The 21,922-nt window shown below is 41.4% G+C and overlaps 1 protein-coding gene across 7 annotated transcripts in view; it reads left to right on the top strand.

The window, feature by feature from the left end:
• Positions 1–21,922, top strand: part of CTNND2 (catenin delta 2) — a 688,109-nt gene that overhangs the window by 397,255 nt on the left and 268,932 nt on the right. For all 7 annotated transcript variants that reach the window (XM_030041721.1, XM_030041726.1, XM_030041725.1 and 4 more), the window contains one exon: positions 15,822–16,016. In XM_030041721.1, coding sequence (XP_029897581.1) covers positions 15,822–16,016 — 195 coding nt within the window. The remainder of the gene's footprint in view (positions 1–15,821; positions 16,017–21,922) is intronic.

Raw genomic sequence — 21,922 nt, 5'->3', positions numbered from 1 at the left:
TTTTATTAGCTAGAAAATTCCTTTATCTGCTGTCAGAACCTTTGCACATGAGAACGTTGTTAATGCCCTTTTGTTCTGGGACAGACAGTGCAGTCCTAGGATTTTTTTTCTCCTTCTACTCCTTGTTTGTTTTGAGACTCTTTCCTCCAGACAAGAAAACAAAACAGATGATTTTGAGGCATCCAGTAATATTTCAGATATTAATCGGAGACTTATAACTTGGTATCTTTCTGATACTAAGTTATTTGTTTCCGTGTTGTAACCTGGAGGTTAGAAGTGCTGATGTTGGTCTTGGAGCTGATACAAATACACAACTGGATGTTCACTTTGCTTTTCTTTGCCGCTAGTTCTACTTCTACCTATTCCCTCAGCGATAATTATGTCATTAATTGTTACAACTGAAACATTTACAATAGTGCTCAATTCCAACTTGGGCAAGGTATCCAAAATGGACAGTCAAAAAATCCAAAGCAGAAGGAATAAGATGGATGTCTTTGAAATATCATACTATTGCCATGATTTTTCCAAATACGGAGGCCCCATGTACGTGGATATATTTTTGAGCTAATGAACTTGAGCTTTGACTTCCCGCGTGAGCAAACGCTACGAACGGGTCCTGTTCTTGTACTGAGGATAACCTTTCCCTTTGCTTCCTGTTCTTGATAGGGGAAATCGTTTGACTGATCCTCCCGATGGTCTTTCCGAGGGGTGTAAAATCAAATAACATTGCAAAATAACAAGCTTTTAGGCAAAGACGACCAGCCTGCAGCATTGCTGAAAATAAATTCAACTGGTATGAAGCTGCAAGTATTTTAACTGAATGACTGTGGGAAACTGAGCGGCAGTGGCTGTTTCTGGGCTTTTAGGTGAATGTAACATCCAATATGCTTCTGGTCACTACTGAAGCCTGTGCTGTTGCTTGTAACTGCACAACCTGGCATGCAGTTTCTGGCCTCTGGTCCTGAACTTTAGCAGTGTACCTAAGAAGGTACAGGATTCAAATGGAAGCCTGCAAGCCACCGGAAAGAATTTCTTAAGCATCAGAGCAGAGTGTAAGAAGTCTGTGCTTATATACCTGCTGAAAAGAAGCACAAGAAGGAGTTGAAGTTGGCAAATAGCAGAGAAGAGTCAGTGTCTGTAGCAGAAAGATGGTTAATCCAAGGGGCTGGAATTCTTTGGTCAATTTTTCTTGGCTACTGAAATCCAATGAAATATATGAAGTCAAAGAGCAGTGTTTTGGGAACCTAACTTTTTGGAACTTTTGTCCAGAGCAATGGAAATACAATAGCCAGTGTTGGCACTCCCGGTTCATATAGCCGTGTCTTTCTTATGTTGATTTGTATTATTTTTAGTATGTGAGATTACAGGAGGAGGCTGGGGCCTCATGAACTATGTATGATATGCCCAAATTTTGGGTCTTGAGGGCATGCTAGTGAGGCCGAGTCTTGTCTGTGCCTGTTACCTCCCCTTTTGCCCTCAGGTCTGAACAGTGTCCTCCCGTACCTGTTTTTCTCTTCAGTTGCCAGGAGCGTGATTCTGGGTCCTCCCAAATGTCTTTGGCCTTGAACTCGCTCGTTCAGAGCGGAAGGGAGTGCTGTTGTATGGGACAGGGAGTATTAGGCAAGGGGAAGGTCCCCTTCAACTCAAATTTCTGACGCTCAGGCCTTTGTGGTGAAAATACCTGCTTGTCCTGTATGATCTAATTTGGGATGTTTACGTTTGTCCGGCTTGTGCACTGGGCAGAGAAGGCACATGTGGAAGTTGTAGCTCCCTCGGGATCTGAAACCCCATTGCAAGGCCTTATCCAATAGCCTGGAAACATTTGTCACTAAAGTCTCAATAAATAGTGACGCAAATCTTTAGTGCCTCATGGTCTTCAGGTATTTAATAGAAGTGGGAACCTGCCCTTCATTTTTACTGTGGTGGAGAACTTCATCCTTTCCACTCGCTGTGGCACACAAACTGTTGGCAGTAGATGGAGTAGCTGAGATCTAGAAAGTCAGTACACAGCCCGTCAGTAAGGTAAGCGTTCATTTCTTGGGATATCTAATAGGCTTTTGGTGGTTGTGTGCACACACCAGCTTTAAAGCAGTGCAGGTGCCTCTGATCAAAAGTGATTAACTATGGCAGAAAGAAGATTGCAAAGGGGGCAGTTGAGGAAGGCCAAAAACTGGGTGGGGAGGTGCCTGTAGCTGCCCATGCTGAGGTGCAGAGTGCTCACAGGTGAAATACATTAACCATCAGTGGTGGCTGCCAGAAACGTCACTGGTCCAAATTCACTCTGTGAGCAATCATGGGAGATAAATGAGGCAATTTTTCTGTAATTGTAGGGTCAAACTTGAAGATCACCTAGGTATGGACCCAGAAGAGACAGGTTACTTTCTGTTTTTATAAAAAATGGTATTACGGAGGGCAGAGAGATATTGTCTAATGATAATGAATTCATGGAACTGTGTATTATCATAAGTGGGTAGAAGCAAAAGTCAGAATTTAATATGCTGAAATGAGAAGGACCAAGTGATGACTAATCTTACAATTATAAGGCATGGCATATGAAGCGCCAGTTGGATGACATAGGTTTTTAATAAGTACATCAAGTTGCAACTTGTAGCGTATGAGTGAAGAATAGAAAAAAAGTGCCGTATTAGTTTGAATGTAAGTGGTCTTAAATCTCAGGCAACCCTCGCTTTTCTGAGGAAATTTTTGCATACGCTTTTCTGTATTTATCTCTTCCATAGTGTGTGTCTGCATCTTGCCTTACGGCCTCTTACCCTCCCCCTCCAACCCAGGTGCAAACCATCCCTTTTTATCAGACAGCCAGCTGTGCTGCTCTCGGGCAGTAAAACCTTTTGATCATAGGACTAAAGCTCTCTCTGGGTTTAAAGAGTGTTGCCTGGGAGGAAAGCAAGGGTGGAGAAGGAGCAATGTGGCCCTCTGATACTGGGACAGCTTTCCTGCGACTGGAGAGCAAAAGGACTCCTCTCCATGGGGTCCTTCCCCCACCCGTACCTTCCCTGAGCATCCCTGCGATTGTGTTTATATTTGCTCACCAAAAGGTGCCATAAGCTCTTCAAAGGATTTGTCTGAAAGTGCTGGGAGCATGATCTGCCACAGCGGGTGAGTTGGACTCTTTCAGGTATTTTGGGGCAGGGAGGGAGAGAAGGTGGTGGGAGATGAGACGACAGCCCTTCCTTTGCATGTTTGGGCTTAATACCCCCTGAAGAAAGGGAGGACTGAGTAAAAGAACAATTGCAGAGCAGTTAGTCGTGGTGCTTTGTTGGACATTACAACAAAAACTGATAGAAAGGATAATACAAGACATGAAGGTGGTAAATGGTTAATGGGATAATTTGCAACATGAGTTCACCAAAACCAGATTGTACTGGAATAACCTCCTTACTGACCTTTTCTTAGACTGTATCTGATGTCTTTCTATATCCTTTCAGGGCTCTGAGCACACATTCTCTGTAGTGCCACTTGGGAAATGTTTAGTTAAGCTGGAGAAGATGGATTTTCTTGCAAGAGTGTAGGTGGGCAAGGTCCTGGGCAAAGGAGCATTGTCACTTTGTCATTTTGAAAATCAAATTAATGGAAAGGAAGGATGCTACTAATAAAGTCCCCCAAGGAGAACTCTTTCGGGCACTTGAAAAATACTTTTTTATTTTATTATCTCAGCACAAAACCCTGAAATATGCCAAGGAAACTTTTTGATAGCGGAATATTAGGAGGCATTTTCTGAAGAAAGGAAGATAAATCTTGCGTAGAAAGAGTTTTGCAGATCAGAGGGAAAGAACAGAATTGGAGCTGAGCTAATAATGCACCTAATAGCTAGTTACAAATTAGGGATCTTTGGCTAAAAACAAGAGTAGGAAAAGACCTGGGTGACCTTGACTACAGTACGTCTCAGCCACCTATATTAGGAACTTAATAGAATATTTCATGGCCTAATCACACAACAAGCAAAATTGGGAGTGTTATGTACAGTTAGGAGTTCATCTGGGGAACTGCACACCATAACTGTGACCCTCTGTGGGCAAGAGGAACTCTTTCCAGCCCTCTTCTCTTCTGAACTGATCTGCCTGGACAGTCAAGAAATGAAGAAGCCTGTTGTACACAGACCTGACTTGGTGTTTTTCCCTCTTTACTTAACAGAGCAAAGGCTGCTAGCTTACGTAGTTGCCATTAGTAAATGGAGGTTATACATCAAGACTCTGAATCCTGGTAAGAATAAGTAATTTGTTGAAGGATTTGCTAGCCTTTTTTCCAAAGACAAGATCAGCCAAGTCCCTGGCAGCTTTTAGGATAGTAGCACCAGACTAAGGAGGGACTGAGGACAAAAGGTATCATATATGTGGCTTGTTCTCACCAGCAGGCTTTGCTTTTAGGGCTTTGACTAACCAGCTGTGATGTGTTTGGCTGGAGGATCTTTGTGAACTAATGCTCTTCAGTTTTCCCTCGAAGAATTAAAACTGGTAGCCTTCTTGAAGATAGGGTGACCCCTGAGCCATGATTGCACTTTGTCTGGTCTCTGACCAAGCTTCAAAGTTTTCAAGACTTATTCATCAAAATTTTGCATTTCTTTCAGTCTGAAGTTGGAGTTCCTGTCTAGCTCGTGTCATCCTTGTCTGTGTTGCACCTTGAGCTGCTTTTGGCAAGCTCTGAAGCTACCGCTGACCATAACTGAGCAGTCTTCTCCAAAGTGATCTAATTTGTGCCCTGCCCTGCTTAAGATCCTATCTCGTGAGTCTGGGAATTCAAGAATTAACTGCCTTAACTGAGAATCTCTTCTTCTCTGAAGTTTACCAAGATTGTGGTGGATTGCACATCACTGCTTTTCTCGGTCTGCAGTAGGTTTCAGACTGCTTTTGTAAAATCAGGCAAAGCTTGATGCAAATGTCTTCAGCCAGCCATATGATCCTGAAAGTGTTGGCTTCACAGGTGAGACATCCGTTTGACATGCAAATGATGTCAATTTGCATTTATGAATAACCAGGAACTAATTGTGGGACAGTTCAGAAGCCCTCAAGTGTTTGTCACCTTTGGAGTAATGTGCGTATCATCCTTCTAATTGAAAGTACTCTTAAATCCCTTCTTGAAGCTGAACCTTCCCAGTAGTTTATTGCAAACTGCTGTGAACACATTTCGTATGTTTCTTATCTTAGGTCTGCTTTCCTTTTGCTGGCGACCTTCTGTCACCATTTGTCTCGTGCGGCATTTGTCATGGCCATTTCTTTTTAGCATGGACTCTCTGCTTGAGTGACAGGACTCTTTCAGCTTATGGTCCTTTCCTTGCCATGCTTTTCAGGGATAATCTGAATTTGTGAGATTAATGGCACATCGTGAAGTCTGTTGTGCTGGTTTTGTTTCTTTTCTTTTCTTGTCTCTTCCCCCCCCCCCCCCCCCTTAAATAAGTTCCTGGAAAAAAATCCATAGCCATCCATTTTCTTTTTCGCTTGCTGCTTATTGTGGAAGGATTTACGTAAGATATTTTTCTGAGTTTTTGGAAGTTGGATGCTAAATGCTTACTGTTGTGTGATATTGAAAGAGAAAACTTTATTTTGAGGGATATGATGACTACTCCAGTATAAACTTTGCTTAAGTCCTTAAGCTCCTCATGATCATAGTGTTAACAGTGTTCTTTTCTTTGTCTCTACATTCAGCATTTCTTTTATTTCTTTTATTTAGAGCAAGCCTGTTAGAATTGCTTTAGGTTATAATGATTTTAATAGTAGGAGATTATTTTAAGTGTTTTAGCAGAGGTCTCGATGTATACGTAAAGGGAACAACCTAAAACCAGCTTGAATAGTGCTATGATAATCTATTGAACATAATTGTAAAAGTGGATAATTGCCGGTCTAAACTTTTTTACAGGCATAACTAAATTCTTTAGTTAGATTGTATTCAGATTGATAATGTATACATTTAATAAAAGCTCGATGTTTTCACTCTCGTATTTTAAATGCAATGAGTCTCAAATGGGTAATGAAAGCTTGATGAGTAATATAGTGTGTTACAGAATATCCAAAGAGATCTTCCCTTTCTTGAATGTGGCATTGAGAGAAAGACAACACTGTTTTGGTTTTTTTTTTTCCCCTGGAATGTCACAGACTCATACCTCGGGTCTTGGTGAATTCTAGAAACTGGGGATTGCAAGCAAATGCTCACTGAGGAGGAGAAAGCCGCTGGGAGCAGAAAGTGTTTAATATTCTGTCAAAGATGACTTTACATAAAAGAACAAATGCTATCTGATGCTTTTCTCCATTCTCTCAGTGAAATGCAAGTTTGAGTACAAAGTGTTACAGATAAAAATCTCCAGAAGTTAATATTGTTCACATGTCTAATAATATGCAATCTCATTGTAAAAGGAATTACAAAAGCTAAGTTGCAAACACTCTTCTGTGAGCAAACCCCAGATGTGGTGCCTTGGATTTCAACTGCATGTATCAGAGACTGGAACATAGGTTTGCAAAAGAAGTATGTGCAATATTCATCATAAATTAATACTTTCAAAAAAGATGCATTCATGGTCAGGATTCATTGGAGCTATCTATTTGCATTTTCCCTGTTAGCAGGAATACCACCTGTTGGAACTGTGAACTCCCAGGAGTGACAGTACAATTAGATCAAAAATTCAGGTTGCCCAGCAAAAGCCAGTTGAGGAATACTGTAGTTGAACGGACTTGACGCTTCATTACCCAAGTGATTTTTGTTTTCTGGTGTTACCCCTGCCACGGTGTTACACAGCGACCGTTTGCCCTTCGGGAACCACTGTCCCACAAAGCACGCTCCTTAACGAATTTTCTGTGCCGATCTTGAGACTTTCACTTCTAGCTGGATTTAAGCTCTAGATATTCTTTCCGCACCGACTCCTCCCTGCACGCGGAACAAAGTCTTTCCCCTTCCCGCTGCACCAGAGCTGCTGTGAGAACTTGCTCCGTTTAAGGTTGACTGAGCTGATGCTCGGTGTGGGGGAAGGGTTGCGAGTTGCTGGGTTTTTTGGATGCTGTGCTTTTCCACGATGTTAAACACGATCAGAAAGTGTAAGTTTTCACTGGCGGGCATCAGCGGAATAGTGCCTGATTCGTTTTGCTGGAGGCAGCAATGCTTTTTAGCAAATCACCGATGCTGCTGGAAGCGGTGTCTAGCCCTGCAAAGACCTACGGGGTTTTGGATGTTCGGTCTACGCTGCTGCTTAGCAGGCAGAAGTTGGGCCCCCGCGTCTGCCTGGGTAACAGCGTTGTGCCTCGGGGAGGAAGGAGGACCCAGCTGTGGGGAATTTCAGACGCGCTGTTCTTCCTTTTGATTTGCAATCCTTGTCAGAGAAGTGTTAACTGTAGGGTTTCGCAAAATATCCTGTGGAAGTTGTTGGGTTTTTTTTTTTTTTTTCCGGATATTTACTGTTGGGGCATGTCTCACCAGGTACACTGATATTTCTGTTCCTTTACTTGCTGAGCTGAAAGTTTTGCCACAACACCTGCTTTAGCATAGAGCCCATGGTGCAACACAAGCTTTTACAGTTCAAAATTTGAAACAATAAACTTTTATCTTTTCTAAGGTGAAGATGTTTAGCAAAACTTCAAAGAAGATCTCTTCTGCTACAAAGGCTTGATATTATATTCAATTGCCGTGAAGCTGTGTTGAGCTATCCAAACAGCCTATGCGCGGCTGCTTGGCATTGTCGCGTGATAACATCATCCTACTGCTGAGGCACTCAACCCACAGTCCTTGAAGCAGTTAGTGAGCAGGAAAGGTAGGAACAGTGATTTGTAGCACTGGATAGCAGTATCTGTTCCCATTCGTGCATGGGATTTCTTTCCCCTTTTTTGTAAAATTTGCAGGGTTGAGGGGAAGGGAACAGGCAGAGCTTAAGAGAAGAGGGGGGCGGGGGAAAGCACCAAATGTGACCATTCAGTTAAGAATTAAAAAAAAAAAAAAAAAGTAAAAAAAAAAAATTATCATTTTTCTGCCTTGCTGAAGGCAAGTTGTTGTTGTGTGGTAGGGATTGGTTTGGGGGAGTTCTTGGTTTTTGTTCTTTCTTCAGTGACAGTTCCCTAGATCAGAAATGAAATGGGAATTATCTCCCTGAACTTGTCTGTCACATTTAATCTGCTGTTTCTTCCTGGCTATCTTTGCCTCTTATCTCTTTGCTCCCAGTCACACTTCTCTTCTTCCACTAACAATTTATTTTTTGATAAAATGTTTTAAGCAGGTGCATGCTTTTCAACAGAATAAGGACAGGAGCAGGAAAAAGAAAATGCTTGTGAGGAAACATAAATTTATGATATGGTTGGGTTTTTTTTTCGTTCTTTCCTAGACTTGTAGAATTAAAATAAATGATACAGTACTTTGCAGTCACATTGCATGTCTAAAAAGTAAACATGGACAGCTTAAGAAAATATTTTCAGCTTTATTTCTCTTTTAAATATACTTAAGAGTATAATTAATTTCAATATTTGGTTAAAAACTAGTTTAAATGGAATAAAAATTATCTAGATAGTTCTTAGAAGCCATAGTAAGCTTTATCAACTGATTTTTAAAGTTTATTTTGGGCCTGTTTATTACACTTAAAGTGTAATCCTTCGCGCCTGCGCCCCACCCCCTCCCCCCTTCTTTATTTTTAGCACTGATGTGAAAAGTGCTAACCCTAGGTCAGAGGCTGGTTTTGCACTGTCCCTTAAGCAGCCAAAGCCAATCTGTTTTGAGGAGAGTTTCCTAAGATACTTAATCTGGTTAATGGACAAATTATGTCTGGGAAACGGCACAGTGCGAGCCGTACAGCTGAACGTGACGGTATCCTGACAGTGAAACTGCTCATAGGTTTGCCAGTGCAATGATAGTTTACAAGAAACACTCCAGGCCACGCGTCATATTACACTTCAATATTTTAAGTAGAAAAACTGAAGAAAAACAGTCTAAGATACTGACAGGTGAGGCAAGTCTGTTCTTTCAGTTTTGGGGGCTTGTATGTTGTAGCATATACTTGGTTTGTGGTGATGTCCTGTAGTGTGGACCGGGGATGCCGAAGTAGCACATCCATATTTTTTCTGGGTGTCCAGAGTCTGATTAAGTTGAAAGGCACCATGTGTAATCAGTCCATTCTGTGATGGTTTTGTTTCCTTCTTTACTTCTACAAATAGTCCTGAGTCACGGACAGAATAGTGTAGTGAGAATGGAAAAAGAGTATAAAGACAAAAATAAGTTTAATTCTGCACTTTCATTAGTTAATCTTTAATTTCAATATTTGGGGAAAGAAAAACTTCAGACCCAAATTGATACTTTTTGTGTGTGTGTGTGTGTAGAATCTGAACAGGTGAGAAACCTGTGTTGAAGACAAATCTAAACCCAATTAAAAGGAATTCACTCCAGATTGTGTTTTGGTTCTGGTGAATGCAGATCGTTGGTATGGTAGGGGCACAAGCTGACATACCCAAGGTGTGCATTAGCTGGTACTGCCATATGGCCCGTCATGTCTTACTGGTTAATTTAACCATCTGTCATGTCTTAACAATTTGTATTTGCTTTCAGTACTTGGGTTAGATATGTTTTCTTTTCGGTACTGAACTTTTCATCACGCAGTGCCGGTGTATTCCCATTATCTGAGTTTTATTAGTTTTATTTATAGTAACATTTGTTGTAGATCATACTGTCCTTTTCCAACGTTGTGAGTAGAAGATGCATGTATTCAGACAATCATTTTGGAGATGTTTTTGCAAAAATTACTGGCAAAAAAAGGTCAATATCAAAACTCTAGCTATCAATGTTTGACTTCTTTCTCCTTCTCCGCCGTGTTCACTTCTAATTCTGCACTTGGGTTCACATCAACTTCTTTACTACGTAAAGTAAACCAGGTTAGTGCCTGTAAAATAGGTTTTATTACATACAAGTTCAGAGTAAAAATCCTACTGTTCATATCCTCTTTCTCATGTGCTGCTTTTTCAGAATTGCAGTGAAGCTATGACCTGAGGTACTGTATAATTTATACTTTTCTTATAAGGACAGTAGCATTTCAGGGCAAGCATCTAAGAAATTAATGCCAAAACGGGTTTTCAGCCCTGATGTGCCATTTAAATCAAAAAGTTCTTTCAGTCCTCTGAAAAGCATGCAACATACCAAAGCTACAAAATTGCTGTGATTCTCTCTTAGTTTCTGTGCCTGCAGTCTCTTATCTCACTGATGGGCTGATTACAATTTTACCATCATGTGGGGTTGGTTTTTGTTGTTGTTTCTTTGGTTTGGTTTGTTTTTTTCAAAAACTTGTGATCTAAGGAAAACTCGGTACCAAGTACATGAGCAATGTTGTCATTATATTTGAAATTAAGAAATCTATACAGCCAGTTGTGGATGGTCAATCCTCTTTGTTAGAAAATCAAATCTCCTGAGTGCAATGTGTTGTAGTGTGTTCAGAATCAGAGCTTGATACTTAGAGCCTCGAGTAGCCAGAGATCTACTGTGTGTTGAAATGTGTGGGGTTTTAACCAAGTTAAGTGGTGTAAACATCTTACTGGTAAATGGTAATAGAATGGTCATTGAGCTTCATTCTCAGCTCATACCTCATTAATGATGTTTGTGTGTCATAGACATAAGGGGACTGCTTAACAGGACTCTTGATGGATAAATTTTGTGATGGAGGATTGCTAAATGAGGGCTCAATGGTTTGTGTGGTCAAATCTGGATGTTTTTCTTCATGTTGAGATGATCACTTCCATGTTTTGTGTTTCCAGTGAGGGCACTACTGTATGCTTTTGCTGTGAGAGATGCTCAGAGAGTATCATGAGTTTGTGGGGCTCCTTCTTAGGGCTGCAGCAAGATAGGGTGACTGGTTGGAAAGGCTTTCACAAGGGGCACAAATAAAACTGTTCAGGCTTTATTAAAGCATATGCAAATGCCTGTGTATCCATTCATTTGAATAGTTTTAATGTCTTTGGTTTCCTGAAATGAAAAATGCTGTCAATATAGTGGTTTACTTTATTGACCTAAAGTGTCAGATTAGCAGTGTCTTTCAGATGTGTCTGTTGCATTTATTTCCATGACAGCCCGCACAAGGTCTGAAAAGCAATTAGGGATTATTTTTTGTATTTCTCTCACGTTACACTTTTCTGATTACAGTATTTTTCTTCCTGTGGAAAGTGAGACTTTGTCAAAAAAGAACATTCTCCTAGGAAACAACCATTTCCCTATACTACCAAGGAACAGATCTGAATAATTTGGAAACCTTCATGTAGTAGGGTGGGGTTTTTTTAAGTGTAAAAGGTGGAGATTGTCTTTTTGATCCAATTAGGTAGGACTGCAGTCTTCTGGGTTCTTTCTATTGCCCCTCAAGAATGTGGGAGGAGAGCAAAGGTTGTAGGAATGTGGTATCTTCATCTGGTAAAACTGGCCAGCTGTAGGTTATCATCATTGCCCTAATCTGGTTCACCTGGCTGGGGGCTCACAAGACACCCATGCTGCAGCCTGACCACAGTCCGCTTTTACACGCTCCACAGAGACGCAGGAGAAGGGGCATTCCACTTTCTATCAGGTTGTAGTCTTGGAGACTTCAGAAGACAGAGAAGACTCTCTTCTGTATGCTTTGTTCTTATAGTTAATCAGTTTCTGTTTATAAAAATAAATGTACCCTATTTTGGTTTGGGGGATTTTTTTTTTTTTTTTTCCTTTGTCTGCTTCACTTTTGATGCCTCTCATAGCTATTTTAGAGCCTTTTAGTCTTCTCTATACTTTCTGCTGTGATGCATCTCTGGAATTGCAATCAAATAATTTCTTGGCCTTTTGTCAAACTACCGATTGGGCTATTTGAGGAATTAATTTTCAAGTGGTTTCTTCAGTCTGTAAGTGATGGTTTAACTCTTCTCAGTGTTTTGGGGTTTTGTTTTTTTAATCTAGATGGGAGAAAAAAACCTACTCCTTTCACAACCATTATCATAAGAGTTCTGTGTCTACTCTGATGCTAAATACATCATCTGTAACTAATGGCTTGCAGAACTGTAAATTTAATAATGAGTTGTCTTTGAACTTGTACGTAGGCTTGTCTTTGAAATGGGCTTGATGCCTTATGCTTCCCCAAGGGAAAAAATAGCATTGCTGCTAGCGACAGGTTGGCCAGGGAGGGGAGGCGAGTCCAATTCCAGAATACGTGGGAGTTGTGTGTGGCCCTGATGCACACCGCGGCTTCGGTTTCCAGCAGCGCGGAGCGGTGCAGCGCGATTAGCGGGGTGAAGGGGGGACCAAGGGCTGGTTGAGAACAGGGTTTGGACACGTGCAGGTTGGGGCCAGCCATGTGTTCATGGCATGTGTTCGTGCCTTCAAGAAACCACTTCTGAGGGCGATGAGCCTCCTTGAACTGGAGAACGCTAACGGGCCTTGGTAATCCGATGTTTTATTGCTTCCTGGTAGTATATTGATTACTGCTTTTCCGTTCTGACCTTGTTGCTTTTCCGACCTCTGTGAGCTTTAGACTGTATTAATACAGGTTTTTTTGAAGCAGGTGATACAGATCAGCTTGCAGCTTCAGGTCGTAAAGGATGTAGCTGTTTGCTGCTAAGCCAAGATGCAGGCAGGAGGCATGTTATACCTCTCGCTTTCTCAGTGGCATCAATTCTTTGAGTTCACAGTCTTTGTTTTGATCGATTATCTTACCGGTCTTCCCAGTGTCTTCCAAAGTAGCAGCAGAATATGGTGGAGGAGCTGAGTGTGTACGTGAGGTAGGATGCAGTTGTCTGAAACCCATCATCCCCCCACCCCCCTGCCCCCCCTGGCCTTTTTTTATTGATATAAAAATCTACAACTCTTTTCTTGACTTCAGCTGTAATAGTGTGTTAGTTTTTCTTAAAGTTATCTGTGTGAGCTTTACTGGATATGATACAGCACAGCAACAAAGATGACTTGGTATAATAGCTATTGGTTAGTTGATTTTAATATTTAAATAAAACGTGCAATAAAAACCTGTTGCTCCTAAGTTGAGACTTGAATAAATTAATACACGTAAAAATTTTAAGAGCAATGGAACAGAGATTTTAATTGAAAACAGAATGTGCTATTCCAGTTTTTGAAATACCAACTTAATAGAAACATTAAAAATGATGGTAGTGTTCCATCTTTTTATAAATTTTCTGGGTTTTGTATTTTTTTTTAAACTAGATTTAAGACCTTTAAAGGGTGCTAGTGTTTTGTGTTAATATTGATATCTGATAATTTGGAAGTAGTGTAGTAAAATTGCATACTGTGGTCTGTAGAGAAGCATCACTTTTGCTTGAAACTAAAGGTGTTTGAGACGTGATTTAACAAGTATATTCATGTTCTGATGGCCTTAATCTCTGAGATTTGGGAGCGTCTATGTTTTTAACATGAAAATATTTTAGTTACCTGTTGAAATCTTTGTTTTCTTGAAATGTTAGAGGAATAGTGGCAGTTACTCACTGATAGAGTTTTAACTCCCAAACTTTTTTGGGGGTGTTTACCCATTAATCTTGTTGTTCAGGTGGTTTCAGGTTATTTCTAGATTGCCATTTAGCTGTTCTGGGGCAAGTTATGCTGGTTTTCTTTTATTGTTTGTCACATCTTCCTTGCCTTGTTTGCTTGAACGTTAATGTGTTTTCGTCAAGAAGTTTCTCTGGTTATACATATGTTTATTGTTTAGTACAGTAGTGTTATGGTTACATGTGCAGTATGCAAATAAACCTCTGTTTAATATTAGCATAATAAGCTAATACTAAGTTTCCATTTAGTATTAGACTGGTATTAGCAATTGCAGATTCAGAACTATTGGTAGAGTATGAAGGAGACTGAATTAACCCCACCTCACCAGAAGACTAGCATAACTGTTTGAGAACATTTTAATATTTGGGTTATATTGCCACTAAATTCAGTGGGAAAAATCTTCCGGTTCACTGGAAGCAGGATTAAGAAAAATCTATTGTTCCAAAGAGCATTATTAATTTGTAAATGGACAAAAGAATTGTCATACTTATAGAAGGGGGTATAATTCTTTATTCTGTAGCAAGTCTGGTTTACTGATGTGCTGTCGAACTTCTGAAATGTTGCCCTCAATTCTTCCATATTTTTTTCTCTGAATACAGATTGAACCAAGTGCACAGTGAAATTTGGACATAATCATAACAGGCTGTATTTTAGGCCACTCTGAAGGATACTAGACTTTGGTGGAGCTGTTCAGCTGTTCTGAGACTCACTCTCAGAGATGCAGGGTTAAAGAGCACTTTGAAAATGCAGACCATGAAGAATTTAATTCTGTAATAGTAATATCAACTTCCTGGGTAATTGCAGTAGTTATAGATAAAATATGTCTTTGGGATTCTTGGCAGACTTTCTAGTAAGGGGAACAACAGAATTACTTTCAGTGGTGTGCTAATGGCAAGTCAGTCTGAAAAATGTTTGAAGGGAAAAATATGCAAATAGGGTATTGCAGTGAAAACACGCACGTACGTTGAAAAATTCAGAAGAAAACACGTATATGGCACAAGCTGATTAGAAAGAAAGAAATGGAATAAATTACTCTTTTCCTCCAGACAATTTGTATTAAAGTTTAAGTAACGTTATGTCTGTGTATCTTTCTCATTTCTATCCTATGTTGCTATTGCACATTACTTTATATCTGTGCTTTGCATTTTAAAAATATTTAGTGTTTGTTTATGCAACAAAACCACTGCTGACACAATGAAGAGGTAGGAATGGCTACACTGATGGTCTGAGCAGTACAAACTAAGCTAGCAGAACATCACCCACATCCAGGATTTTAACCTCACGCGAGTATCAGTAAGAGGTGTAGGTTATCTTTGATTGTTTTTCCAAACATTTAAATAGCGTGTTACCACTTTGTGGTATAGACCTACCCTTTGTCAGGTGTCGCTTGCGTACTTGCTTGATTCTTGCCTTCAAAATGTGTAATTATTGTATGGCTTCCCTGTGCCTCTCCTTGGGAACCTTGCTAATGGACCACAGAACTGAAGTACCTAAGTGACAGAGGGATTCAAGTGACAAAAGTAACCATAGCTGGAAATATACAAATCTCTTTTTATAAAAGATCATGATAGAAAATAATATTTTTAATAGTAGAATAAGAAAAAGTTTTAATACAATCCCAGTTAATCTTGTTATTTACCAAAAAAATAAAAAAAACCCAAACCTGTATCCTTAAAATACATTTTCCAGAAGGCACATTTAATTTATTCATCCTCAAGGATATTTAAGTTGTAGAAAGTCTTAACAATATGATTTTTTTTAAACTGTTTACAGCAAAATGTTGATAAGGCATGACCGTTCCATTGTACTATAGTGAAGCAGCAAAAAGATCAGCCTTCATGTAACTACATCTATTCATGAGCTTTAGCTTATTTCATTTGTAGGTCTTAAGATATGGGGATAACATGTGTAACTAGTTCTGACTGCTGCTCCTTTCTTCTCCCCCCTTCTTCTGTGGACCCCTTTGCTCTTGGGCATTCCTGGATTGTGCAGTGGGTTTTTTTGTTTAGTTGGGTTTTTTAAAATTTTTTTGCATTGGGTTTTTTTGGTCTCTGTTTAAGAAGAGATGATATCATGATATCTATCTCTTCAAAATATGTAGTTTCCTTGGAAGAAATGAGGTTTTGGAGTAGAGGCAGGCAGCTGGATGATGCAACTAAAGTGATTAACTGGAGCTGTTGCTGCCCTTGCATGCTGTTTCTATTTGTATTTTGAAAATATTTATTTCTTTCTTTTGTTTGGGGTTTGTGTTTAAGTGCTACTTTCAAGTAAACTTTTAATAAAGTCAGATCCTGTATTTGTCACTTTTTTTTCTCTCTCTTAAATATCTCTCATAAATCTGTTTGCAGCTGGGTCTCGGGCATCTTACAGCAGCCAGCACAGCCACCTTGGCTCCGAGTTAAGGGCACTGCAGTCTCCAGAACACCATATAGATCCTATTTACGAAGACAGAGTTTATCAGAAGCCCCCTATGAGGAGTCTCAGCCAGAGCCAGGGGGACCCTCTGCAACCAGCACACACAGGCACATATCGCACTAGTACAGGTAGGTGGATGTAACTTGCATGATTGTCTCTTTGTGAAATATACCTCAATCTTCAGTACTAATTCTTCTTCTCTTTCCGATGTCCTAAATGAAATGTATTACGTGCATGCCAGTCAAACAAAATACCTCGTGCAGATGACAGCTATCAGTAGAACCCCAAAGGCATGCAAAATGGAGAACTACTTAATGTTGTGCAGTATGTACGGTAGGTTAAGCTAATTTGGGGAGGGGGCTTACTCATAAGGAGAGAGAGAATATTTTTATTAATCTTGTGTGTTGTCTTTGAGAAAAATCTGTTGCCTCTGAAGAAATTGCCAGGGGTTTTTTGCTTGCAAAGGTATTTTGTGTGTTGCAAAGGGACTGCCAAGTTCCTTCCACATGAAGCTAAAGGATTGTTCACTTGCTTGCGAAGTGAATCATAAGTAAATGTTCTTCCCCTCTCCTACAGAGGAACACTTAGGTATAGGTACACAGACATAAAATTGAACGATGGCATAGAGATAAGCTGTTAGCATCACTGGTTTACCCATAAATAATAATGATTGTCCATGAAACGCATTGGTGTACAAGTCCTACTTGCAGAATGTCCTCTCAACCAAATGAAATACAGCTGTATGTTGGAACCCACAAATAGATCACAAATCAACAAGGATATTTATGGTATTTAATGCACAAAATAATTAGAGTACATAAATGCTACAGCCAAAATAGCCTAAAGCAGATGTAGAAAGAACTTGCACTAGGAATTGTAAGTATTTCTGGTGTTTTATCTTTGCTGTGTTGATCAAAGAGGGAAGATTATGTCCATCCTCAGGTCACTCCCTTTTTTCATCAAGAAAAAGTTAAGTGTACTTTTTGGAGCAAGATACTTTGCTTTCTTTTAAAACTTTATTTTTTTTATTTTTAAAACCGTTTCTCCAAGGGCAAAGCTGGCAGTTTTTGCACGTCCAAAAATTTCTGTTGCTTTACACAAGTTCTGGGTGTTAAAGGTACAGGAGAAAATCCTTAAAAAGAAGTTTTTCCACAGAATTCTTTAGTTAAATACCTGTAACAACTTTATACTTTTTGAAGAACACCATTACACAATTTCCTTCCTGTTAAAGAAACTGCCATAGTATATGTTTTGTGTAGAGTCATATGTGTATATGAGAAAAGATTGCTATTCTTTGCATGAAGGGGACAAGACCTCTGCCTAAATCACTGAGCAGTGGAGGCAGTGATAGTGACTGAAGCAACTATTGATATTGAACTTTTAAGCCTTGTGTTTCACATGTGGCTGCCTCGTATTTGCTATATGGTGCTCTCTTTCCCAGTCATGCCCTGAAGAGGGTTTCTTGTTTTGCTTGCAAAATATCCCTTGGTTCTCTGTGCTGAGGTAGCAGGCGACCGGTCTTGTGACTGTTATCTTCACAACACCTCCATAGGGAAGGAAAATCTTGTCAGCGTAGATCACAATTACAGTGAATGAAACTGGGATGCGGGATGTTAGCGGGTAATACCTGAACATGGGTTTTCAGAAGGGAAGAGGAAAAGCTAAAAAAATAATGCTGATTTGGGTAGCAGAAACGTGCCCTGTGAAGGTGAATTTTGTTTTGCTGTTTGGGATGTGGGTTTGAACGTTGCTCCAGGCTCGTTCTGAAGAACGACCCCCTCAGTCCAGCTTTGTGTCGGGCTGATCCTCCCTCGCCTTCCCCCTCCACCCCTGTCATCAGGGTCGGGGGAAACAAAAGCAGGTGGATGAGTGCCAGGCCAATTATTCCGTTGCTCCGTCAATAGCTGTTAGCTGCAAATACTGTCAGCCTTTCACACAGCCAGGCTGAAGAGCTGTCAGCGCTCGGGGAATTTTGGGCTGGATCGGATCAGCTCTTGGTGTCCTCCTGCCTCTACCACAGAGGCCCATAGGAACATACCTCTTCTGGTGGAGACCATACAATTCTTCTGCGATTAGCAGAAAGGTGGGGAAGGAGTTCAGCTGAAGTTTGGCACACAGAACTTTTTATTTCTTCATTGGGTTAAGTGTTTTTTGGTTTTTTTTTTATTGTAGGGCTGAATAGCTATTTGTCTTGACTATTTGATCTAAGCTATGAGGGATGTAGATTGCCGTGTACTCCCTGAAGGCGTGTGCCAAGGGTTCATAGCCTGTGTCTTCTGTGTGTGTGAGTTGCACAGGGGTGGGAGGGGGTCGTGGGGAGCTTTAAGACTTCAGCGTGCTCCTTTGTAGACAATAGTTGACATTCTTTTGTCTATTACCACAGTACCTTTAATCATGAAGATGGTGCATGGTTTTCCCCACCTGATGGGGGAAAAAAAAAAGGGAAGGCAAACTTAGTCTAAGGACTTTGTCCAAAACCTGCAATTTTTTTTCTCTGCAGCTAACGTTGACCATTAGGAAAAAAAAAAATTACGGTAGTTATACTTGCAAACTATTTTGTGGTTTTTATTTTTTTTTTTAAGAGAACATTCTTCCTGAATTTGAAAATTTCACTTAATGTGGAAGATTAAGTGATTCACAGAATGGAAACTTTTTATTTTTTAATATAAACATCACATCTTTCTCTTTTGTGAGCTCTTAAATACTTATTACATTCAGGAATGTTTACACAACTAAGGATAAAGCCCACTCAGAGTTTTTCATCCTCTAGGTGAATCAACATTCAGTGAGCAGAATTCAATAAGCTAAAATTTCTCCACGGGGTAAACTAAATTAACTTTGTTCTATTTAGTCAGTGTTTTTTGGGTGGTGGTGGGTTTTTTTGTTGTTGTTGTTTTTTTAGCTTTTGTATTTTGCTCTATTTCACTCGTGAATGAAGTGCATGATGATAGTTCTGCAGTAAGGGCTACATATTGCAGAAGGTACAAAATAGTAGGAGCTTACTGAACATCTCCCTTACTAGCATAACTTTAGATAGGGGCAGGATGAATTCTTCATCACTTTGTGGTTTAAATTATGACCGGGTGTGTTGCTGTCATGCTGTCTAAGCTAAAAATAATCCTTCAAACTTGACAGCAGTAGCTGCATAGGCTTTTTTGGTCGGTAACCATTACTTAACAATCCCTTTTGGCCTTCAAAGGGTAATGCCTTCTCTCATATTAAAAAGTACCAGCCCAAACTTTTGCACTAAAAGTAGCGAGAAACATGAAATTCTCCTTTTGAAATGGGGATCCACAAAAGACGTGCTTGGAGGGAGTAATCCGACATAATATAAATAATGAATTAATTTACTTACTGAATAGCACCTTACAACTTGTCTTTGTAACCCAACTAAATAACACTAATAATATTTGTCCAGGCAGGTGCGTTACTTATTTTCCTTATAAACCTAAAGGCCTTGCATTATTAATTTGAATCCTAAGTTAATAAGAGTAGAGATAACCTTATTTGATGGGATGTTTACACGGACACCGCTGGAATTTGAAGAGGGCTATTACTTAAGATGGGGGAAGGTTTGCCTTTCAGCCAGAGCGGGACACAGAATCGGCGATCGTTCGCTTGTTCGCAGAATTAGAAGTTTGGACTAGGGATTTAGTCCTTAGTTACTGGCATTTAATTCACGTTAAACATGAAACAAGTCCAAGCAGGCAAAAAGTCACTATTTTGCAAGCCTGGGATTTCCGTAGCTGCCTTGAGGAGAAAGCGGCTTTGCGGCTCGGGTTCTGGGCTGTCGGTGCTGACCTGCAGCAGGCGAGCACGGCTCCGGCGGCGGTGCGGTCTGCGGGACTGGTTGCTGTCGCGCTCTGGAGGCTGCCAGCGCTCTGTCTGGAAGCTCGTAATGACGCTTGCTTTCGTTGTGATCCCTCAGTGAAAGAGATGAGCCCTCTTCTGTAAAAAGGTTGTGATTTCCAGATAAAGTTATTAAAAGCCTTGAAAGAGTGCTGTCCCCAGTGGTCTGGGAGGGAGGGGTGGTGAATGGGAGGTCTGTGCTTGTTCTGAACTCCCTACTGGGGCTTATCAGATGAAGTAAGTGCTGCTGCTTAAAAGCACTGGTGCCACTGGTGAGCTGTGGACATTTAGACCTCAAAACCTGTAGAGTGCTCGCGCTTTAAGAGCACTGACTGGTTTCGGGGACTGCGAGTGAGTATCTTTGTCCCTAACCTCACACAAGGGGGAAGGATGAACCAGCAGTTACACCGGAGGAGCGAACCTGTCCTCCTCAGCTCTGCGAAGGAAGGACGTCCGCATCTCGTTGGCACCAGAGCACCCTTGACGGCCTTGAAGAAAGCTCGAGGTTTGCCGAGGGATGCACGGCCTGAGGACAGTCTCTGCTTCTGGCCCCTGAAGGTCACTGCCCCTTCGTGACGCAGCCCGACCGTGGGAAGTCCGGCAGCGTTGTGTGCTTAGGCAGCCAGTTGGCTTTAGTTTTGAGAGCTGGGTGTGCAGAGCTGAAGTGCCTCCTTGATGAAGACAGGGCACGCAAGGCACTGTGAGGACTCTCCTGTGCTTCCCAGAGAGAGGGGGAAAGGGTTAGGAAAAGGATGAGTAGAGTCTGTGGTTGATACTGCTGAAATTAAATAGCACCTTGAAATGGAAGATTTATTGAAAGGAGGTTGAATAGTGAAAAGACAAGCAGTCAAAGGTTGCATTGCCTCTGAAGAGTGGCTTAGTGCAGGACTTGAAGGGTTTACCAAGCATGCTTTTGCAATGGGTTATCCATCGGGGAGCATGCCTGGGGCAGGGGCACTCCTGCAGCACTTCTCCTGCTACCTCCGAAGCTGCCTGATGTCCCTGCGTGTGCAGGCGGTTGCCCGGCTGGCCTCCAGCTTCTCTGTTGGCCTCCTCTTCTTCAGGCCAGGTCTCCCCAAGGTTCCTCCCACTGATGCTTGGGTGGTTCCACCAGTGCATCGCCGTCTCTGAGCTGTCTGTTAGCAAAAGCTGTGCTGCCGCAGGCTGTGCTGCCTCCTGGGTGCCGTGGTGGAGAGTGCTGATCGAAGAGAAGAGGCCTGTGAAATTCGTGATGGCAGGTGCAAACGAGAAACGTGGCTTTTTGCAGGCTGGGTTTCTGTGCAGAGGGAGAGAGCTGTCAGGAGAGCCGTGGAGAGTGAAGAGGGAGGGAAGAGTTTTCAGAGGGAAGTTAACCGTTGCTCCTGGCCACGGTTTCTGTTTGAGCACTTACCAGCGGCAGGGAAAAACTGTATCTCATTGTCCTGTGATGTGGCTTGGGAAAAAGTGCTGAAGGTGAGAATTACTGTTGTGTTTCTGGATAGATAGTGTCCTCCTCTTCTCTGCCTGCCTTCCTGCTCCTGCCTGGTTCTTCATTTGCTGAAGGAAAGGAGTCTGCACCAAGGGGTGCCTTATTTCAAGAACTGTGCCTGGTTATTGTAATGTTGTCTTTCTCCTGTAAAAGTGTGTCTTGCTTCAGTGGGGTAGGGGCAGCCGTTGCTCCTGGAGTCCAGTCCTCCTTCAGAGATCAGATGTGCTGTGATGCAGGGATGGGAAGGGGACCCAGGTGGCCATGCTGGTGCTTGCTGCTTCGCCTCTGCTGCACTTGGCCTGGGCTTTTGCTGTCCTGGAGGTTAAGCAGTGTCTGAGGGGAAGATTTACAAGGAAAATTGGCATTCCTTCTCTTGTCACTGAGCTGGTGGCTTTCTCAAAACACGGCTGCGCTGTTTCTCTCTTCTGCCTCCTTGTTCCATCTTATGAGGTGCCTGTGGTGAGGATCAGGTCTCTATTCAGGACCTAAAAGGAGAAGCAGGAGAGGGAGAAGCAAAACCCCCTTTTTCTGCCACCCCAGACAAGAAAAGCCCATACAAAATTGATTGCACTGTTCGTTTGTTTGGGTTTGTTTTTTTGCAGGGAGGGGAGGTTGCTAGTTTTGTTGCTTGTGGGTGCTCAAATGGCTCTGACCTCCTCCTCCTCTCCTCGTTTGTGTGGCACAAGCGAAGCAGGGCAGTCCCAGCTCTTCGGTGTC

This window comes from Aquila chrysaetos, chromosome 18 (genome assembly GCF_900496995.4).
Source record: "Aquila chrysaetos chrysaetos chromosome 18, bAquChr1.4, whole genome shotgun sequence".
Lineage (NCBI taxonomy): Eukaryota > Metazoa > Chordata > Aves > Accipitriformes > Accipitridae > Aquila > Aquila chrysaetos.
Note: the sequence above shows the minus strand (reverse complement) of the source record. Positions and strands in the feature narration are given on the sequence as shown.